This window comes from Vicia villosa, linkage group LG2, assembly GCF_029867415.1.
Source record: "Vicia villosa cultivar HV-30 ecotype Madison, WI linkage group LG2, Vvil1.0, whole genome shotgun sequence".
Lineage (NCBI taxonomy): Eukaryota > Viridiplantae > Streptophyta > Magnoliopsida > Fabales > Fabaceae > Vicia > Vicia villosa.
Window position 1 is genome coordinate 68,772,103 of NC_081181.1, and position 7,851 is coordinate 68,779,953.

At 36.6% G+C, this 7,851-nt stretch overlaps 1 protein-coding gene across 1 annotated transcript; it reads right to left on the minus strand.

The window, feature by feature from the left end:
• Positions 1-3,950: 3,950 nt before the first annotated feature.
• On the minus strand, positions 3,951-5,927 carry LOC131649303 (uncharacterized). Its single transcript, XM_058919073.1, has 2 exons — positions 5,805-5,927; positions 3,951-5,582 (listed from the first exon to the last, which is right to left on the minus strand). The coding sequence occupies exons 1-2, from the start codon at positions 5,925-5,927 to the stop codon at positions 3,951-3,953; spliced, it is 1,755 nt and encodes a 584-aa protein (XP_058775056.1).
• Positions 5,928-7,851: the final 1,924 nt, after the last annotated feature.

Here is a 7,851-nt window from a genome sequence, read left to right on the forward strand (position 1 = left end):
TAGTATTGACCAGAAGATGTTGTCTGGGTCCCATTAGCTTAGCTGTTTAGTAGTAAGGGTACTTTAGTATTTTGTAGTACTGGTAGTACTATTTGTACTTTAGACTTGTTCACTAAGTTTACTGTTTTAGGGCTTATGTGGCAAGATTTTCTTTTCTTATAAATAGCCTTGTAGTAGCTGTCATTTATTAACAACGCAAGTAGAATACAACATTTATTCTCTCATCTCTTTTGCGCCGTTATTCTATTATTCTCTTTGTCACCATCCTTATTCTTTGTGCACCAACAATATTGAAGGATGACATTGTTAGGGTTTTAGTTGATATTGTTAGATGACATTGTTAGGGTTTTAGTTGATATGGTTTTAGATAATAGTGATGATTTTGTTTGTGAGTTTATTGATAAAATTAGTGATGATGTTATGAGTTTATTGTTTAAAGTTAGGGATAATAATTGTGTAAAAATAGAATCCCCTACAGTTAGAAAAACACCACATTCACGCAGTGTTTGATATGAAACCAACTTTGATTATCCTTTCTATCAAAACCAAGTGTTTGATATGGAAGCCATGTGTCTGTTCCAGATTTCCAAATGAAAGTATTCTTTCTAGGTTTTTTTTGTTTGTTTTGGTTTCATGATGTTTGTTACAGATTACAATACTTGATTTTGATTGGTTTGATGTTTTGTCTGTTGGGGGATGGATTTTCATGTTAGAGTTGCATCTGGGTTTGTGTTTTTTGAGGATAATGTCTGTACTTGATTTATAGGATTTGTGAAATTGTGTTTTTTTGTTTTCCTAATTGAAAATAATGTTGGTAGAAGAGGGTTTTCCATAGTTATTGGAAAGTGTTGGTTTTTTTGGCTGTAGAAATTTATTTGTTTTTGAGGGTGCTGCTGGGGTAAACATGTGATCAACATTTGTCATGTAGTGGAAGATGGTTTTTAAAGTGTCGTTCGTTAGTCTCTGTAGAAGCTCACATAATTCCTTCACCTTTAACCTTCCATCCAGAATCAGGTCCCTGTTGCCAAACTCCTGGATAGAGCTCTACTCCTGTATAATTTTATTGATCCTGCCCAAACACAACTCTCAAGATGTGAAATGAACATTTACAGTACTGATTACCTTAGAGGTGTGGCCAAGTGACAAAGACGACACAGAGATACAACAAAACAAAACTGAATTATCCTATTAGAATTTGAAAATTAGAATTTAACATATCAAACATGAACATAACTACTCTTTTCACAAAGTGAAAAGTAATGACACATAGTCATTCCTTAAACGTTCAAAAAATTTAATTATTTCTCCTTTATCTTTCAATTAATTCAAGCACACAAGTGAGAGAAGAGATGAAATCATTCCACATTGTATAACATAACAAATAACTAAATAAATCAAACTGACATTTTACTTATTATGGTCATATAAGAAAATAATGTAATCATTGTACTTCTATTTGGTGTTTGTTTATTTATCTTATGTAATGAATTGTTGGGATTATCTATTCTTTCCCAAAAATAATGTTTATATTATGCTAAATAATGTTTAAATAATATTATATTGTGAATGTAATTTACAAGTATTAACCTACATGATTAACCTTCGAGACGTATTTGCATGATGCTGTTATTTACCATGCTAAGAATTCTTTTCAAGTACATATATTTTGTGCATGCTTTATGTAAAAAGTGTTGTTTGAATCTCTAATGTGTATATTTTCTCTATATAATTGTTCTGGTCAACCTTCATTGAAATGTACAAAAGTTGTTTCAATTAACACAGATAACTGTCGTGTATGCATTAATGTGCACAACTAGCTCCCCCATATTGCAGTTAGTGGCGCACCAATGAACCTTTTTATTTTCAGTGGCGTTCTAACTTTATGCTAGTTTAGGCCCCACGGTGTTTCAAGTTTCATCTCGTTTCCATAACTTTTGGTGCCCTGAAATGAATGCTTAACTATGCTAATTGGTTAAGTAAAGTAAATGTAGGCACAAAGGTATAGTGTTAGACTTGTAAGAGTGAAGGGATGATTGTTGGAGTGTAGAGTAAAATCTTTAGGATTTTAGAGCTTAGAGATATATCCTTATGTTTATTAAGAAAGAACCAGCTGATTATTAGTTTTTGATACATGAGTACAGAGTCTTTGCACAACAATTGTAACTAAAAATCTTTAGTGCAATTGGTGGAATCAACCACTAGCAAATACAAGATAATAGCACAGCGGATTCAACTCTTCATTTGATAGGCAAGAGTTTTGTAGCTCTAGGTTGCCCCCTTTTTTTTAGCTACATAGGGATATATTATTTGTTATCACTCTTCTCCGTGGTATAAAATTTTAAAGTCATGTTTTGAACTTGAATTTTTAAAGTCATGTTCATGTATTATGTGAGTACTAATATATTGATAATGTTGATTAAGACTTCTTTATTAAACTTTTGTTTAGATTCAGGAATATTATGATTATTTACTAACATCAAAGCAGCATCATCCGCCGTCGGCACCAATAACCCCTCTTCTTTCTTTGGTAAGTCAAGTTCAAATTCAACATTACCGACTCGTTTATTTATGTTCTTTTGAAATAGTTGCGTGAATAATTATAGTGTTTTTGTTTACCTTAGTTAGTAGTGAAAATTCTAGTAACAAACGCTCGATGTCAAACTAGATGTTATGACATCCACAATTACGCAGCACAGACAATAATAACAAACAACATAAAACATTAAAGAACACACAAAATTGTTTACCCAGTTCGGTTCAAACAACCTACTCTGGGGGCTACCAAGCCATGGATGAAGTCCACTATCAGTAGTATCAATTCAAAGCTAAACTCCCCTGTTTACAACTTATCACTTAATCACTACCCAATGACCCTTCTACCTAGGTTCTACCTAGATATGGAATATCTCCATTCCACCCCCCCCCCCCCCTCAATCACAGCAGTGATTACACATACACAATAAACAATTATAGATAGAAGACACACTTCAAAAACACACCTTGATCTGCTTAAAAGTTTCAATCAAGAGACACACACTCGTGCTTAAAAGCTTAGAGTGACACAACAAAAACACATACTAATTCCAACGCAATCATCAAAGATAATAGCGTGGATCACAAGAGACAGTTACAGAACAACAGTTCTTTACAATACACAGTCACGAATAAACTACTCCACAACAATTATAAACACGATAATTGTTTGGATCACAAGAAACACACACGGTGGAAACACAGAGAGTTTAATAATCTTTCGTGCTCAAAACTCTGCGGCTGAAAGTAGGATTTGCAGTCGATATATATAGTCAGCTGGCAGAAGGACTTGGGCCATGGGCCTTTCATACATAAATTAGGGTTGCCCATGTAAACCTAATTTCCACATCAATAGGATGATCACATACGTTGTGATTCAATTGATTTTAGTACAAAACAAACATCGCACAATCTATAGTTTCCTAAAGAGACCTGAGATAAAAAAGGAAACCTCACAACTAAAAGATGACAGCTACTTCTATCAGATTCCAATGTCAAGACATCAAGCATGACATCCATACACATGCGATCCTGCATAATTCCACATACATGCACCAGGATAGTTTTATCACAAAATACCGCCAATTTAAAACACCTTCAATCTCCCCCTTTGGCAAATTTTTGGTTAAAACATTCTGTTACCACGATATCAGGGATTCTTTGCAGCAGAGAACAAACACACAAATAAATAAGATTGTGGAATTAAAAGCAGCTTACCAGTACATACCAGTTAACTAAAGATTCATCTCGAATACAAAAATTAGATGTCCAAAACAAAACACAAAACACTACAAAACACAATACCATCATTACAATATCAACCAACCATATCATTACTCCCCCTTTTTATGAGAAACGTTGTCAAAGTATTCTCAGAAAAAAAACAACGCTAGGGAAGATTACCATACACACTTGCTTTAGTCTTCAGATTCAGAGCTACTGAGTTCTACACTGTCATTAGTGCCATCATCAGGACTGGCTTCTTTCTCAATCTCACTGTCTGAACCACCATCATCTTCACCCTGTTCCTCCACAGCAGTATCTGCAGATTTAGTATTTTCACTCGTTTCAAGAGAGCTGATCAATCTTTCAAGAGCCAATTTTCTGGACTCCAGCTCCTTACAGGCCTCTCGGAGCATAGCAATCATGGCAGTTTTACTCATAATTGTGCTCTCTTTTGATGGTCCAGCCGAAGTTGTGTTAACATCGTGAACATGAGTTCCTTGGAAGAGCTTATGATGAAAGGTTAAAGGACTTGCTCTTTTGCACACAGAATCTTTGTCAGTCAAAATATTAGGAAATTGTTTTAAGATGATTCCACAAATAAGGGAAGGGAAGGCAATGGGACCTTTGACACTATAGCTACCGGCATGCTTTAAGGCTTGCTTAAAAATATAAGTACCATAATCAGCTTTGGACTTAGTACCAATAGCAAAGATGAATTTAACTAGGAGAGCAGAGATTGTAGACTTGTGTTGAGTTGGCACCCAGTTGGCAGCTCCAATCATGTGAAGTACAACATACTTCACACTTAGTTTGCTCACAGTCAGCTTCCCTTTGACAGGCCATGTCTTCACTTGACCAACAGTAATCTCTTTGCACATTTGATTATCTGACACTTCCAGCTCTGGCTGAGCTTCATTTGACCTTTCCAGAAATTTATTGATCACAGCGGGCGAGAAGTTAATACATTTTCCTCTAACAAACACTTTTAAAGACTCCTCAGTTTCCTTATTGCCACAGTCTTCATGTAGATTCACAATGAACTCCTTCACCAGGACTTCATAACACTTAGAGAGTTGTTTCACAGTCTTCATTAGTCCAGCCTCATGAATAAGATTCATGATCTCTTCATTCTCAAGAGCATTCTGAGCAAGTTCTCTCTCTAAGGCCAGTCTTTTCTGATAGACAAATTTCCATCTGAGTGCACTAGAGGGATAGTGAAATGAGATGTTATCAATAGGTACTTCAGGAACACTAGCAGCCAGCTTGCTAGTAGAGACCTTCTTCTTGGGATGAATGTCATTGAAATCCACAGCAACATCAAAATCTGACTCATTCACAGAACTGCTTCTGGCCTTTCTCTTCTTAGGAACCACTTTTCTCCATGCCTTCTTTGGTCCAACAGAAACGGACTTAGCCACTGCCTTCTTTTTCGGAGAGACCTCAACTACAGCTTGCTTTCCTTTCCTCCTCATTAGCCTTCTGGCTATGCTTGGATTGATGGAAGCAACTAGGTCATCATCAGAGAGATCATCAAGGTTGATTACTTTGTCAGTTTGAGTATTATCTGGTTCTTTTTCTTTAGTTCGGCCCTTTTCAGTGTGATTTACACACGTGTTAGTAGAAACATTGTTGGGAATCTCTTCATTGTGTTCAGCACCATCAGGAATTTCAATGTGATCAATACTAACATCATTTCTTTTCTTGTCAGTCACATGCACATTCTCATTAATTTCATCATTTGTTGGGACATAGGTGCCAGCGGTGTCACTAACATGCCCAATGACATTTGACTTTGGAAGCACAAGATTCTCAGGACCAGGGATCTTAGATGGAACATTATCCTCATTTAGGATTTGGGTAACAATTTCGACAATAGAGATGTGATTAGACCTTGAGCCTTATTTGGTTGGTTCTTCCCTAGAGGAAGGAACAGACGATTGAGAAATCTGACCAGAGTTGGGATTCCTAGGTCTTCTTGCAGTCTCTTTGGTTCTTCGTGCATGCGTTGTTCTGGGTCGTTTTGTCACGAGGTCGAAAGGGGTTACCATCTGCAAAGGAGTGACTTCAAGAATCTCACTAGGGTTAATGGCAGCATTGGAAGCGTCTTGTTCATGAGCAGCAGAAGTGGACATTTTTGACGAAGACTGAGGAATAGATTGTTGAGACATTGAGGAAGATGTTGGAGCCGATCTAAGTGTCTGGTTGTTTTTGTTGTCGGATGAGACATGAGAGAAGTGTAAGAGACCAGCAAAGTGGGAATGAAGGAATAGATGAAAGAGTTGTACTTGGAGGGGGAATATAAATTTTGACCAATCATTAAATCTGAGTTATTTTCTTTGTTCAAAAAATAGTTCCCTAGACATTGTAATTGCTATAACACTTCACAGGAGTAAATAACTAATTTGTTCTTCAAGATTTCAATTTGGAGAGTGATTAGATTCTCAGGAAGGATGTCTCCACTTGGTAGCTTAGAAGTTTCATGCTTCATGATAAAAACTTTGTTTGCTGCAAGCTTCTTGGGAGAGAGACATGTTGTATCCATGTGCTTGGTTCTGATGAGTTGGGTGGTTTTCTTTGACACATTAGTACCCCTCTCATAGTACAATGTCATGAGATTCTGAGTGACATTGTATTCAGACAACATTAGTTTTTCACCTTCACTTTTTATAAAGAAGGTTTTGAATATATCTTCTTCGTATCCATTTCCAGCTTTTCTTTCATACCATGTTTTAGGAGTTTGATACGGTCTTCTCCTTTTTACGCTGTTTATTTTTCTTCCTGAAATCTTTGTATTTAAACTTGGATGCTCAGTTTCATCACTTAGCTCGAGGAGATATGGTTCAGCTTTTAAGGGATTTCTCTGTTGATATATCATCCTTCTGGTAAGAGCATGAGCTTCAGGACATGTGGACTTCAAGTGATTTGTCCCGCCACATTGATAGCATCTCTTATATGGGAAATATTTTCTCCTTTCTTGATGTTGCCTTCTATGTTGCATCCTTTAATTAGGCATCATCTGTTCCATCAAGTAAGTCTGCTTTCTTACTTCTTCATCCTTGTTGTGAAATTTGTTCAACAACTTCTCTTTCAGAGCATCAATGTTTGACCGAAGGCTTATGTTTTCTTCTTGAAGGAGAGTGTAAGTACTTCTATCCCCTAATATTCTTGCATATAGTCTCTCATTTCTTAGATAGTTTTCAGAGAGAATAGTAACAAGTTCTCTGGCCGTGAGATCGCTGGTAGATGTTTCTCTATCTGATTCTCTCAAATTTTCAGCTACATTTTTAACTGATCTTTCTTGTTGATTTTCCTTGATCTCTTCCTTGGTCATGGAGTCTTTTGAGGAACAGTTTAAAATACTAGGTTCCCATAAGTAGCAGTTTTCTTTAGACCTAGAGCCCCTTATGACTTCCGTATGGTCTTCACTTGTGACAATGCATTCATTCTTGGTGAATCTGACATTGAAGCCTTGGTCACACAGTTGACTGATGCTAATTAGATTCACAGTCAGTCCTTTTACCAGAAGAACATTGTTCAGATTTGGACCTTTAGAATATTCTAGAGTTCCAATCCCTTGGCTTTCTCCTTTTCCTCCATCACCAAACGTGACATAGTTAGAGGAATAAGGATTGACATCTATTAACAGATTTCTTGTACCTGTCATGTGTTTTGAACAACCATTATCAAAATACTAGTCTTCTTTTAATGATACTCGCAGGGGAGTGTGAGCCATTAAGGCAACGCCTTTAGGAACCCATTGTTGTTTCTTGACTGAGGCGCTTTGCTTGGTTTTCTTTTGAGGCAACTGATTGGGATAGCCATACAATCTAAAACAAAAAGATTTTATGTGACCAAATCTTCCACAGTGATGACATCTCCATTGATTAAATTTCCTCCTAACATGATTTATCCTTCTGTCCTTATGATGTTGTGACATTGGTCTAGACATCCGATCTGGAACGTGAACTTCAGGTTTTGGACTTTTGAGACCTAAGATGGATTCTGATCTTCCCACAAATCCTATTCCAGACATGTCTCCTGATCTCTGTCCAATTTGCAGTATCTCTTCCAGGGAGTCAGTTCCAGAATTTA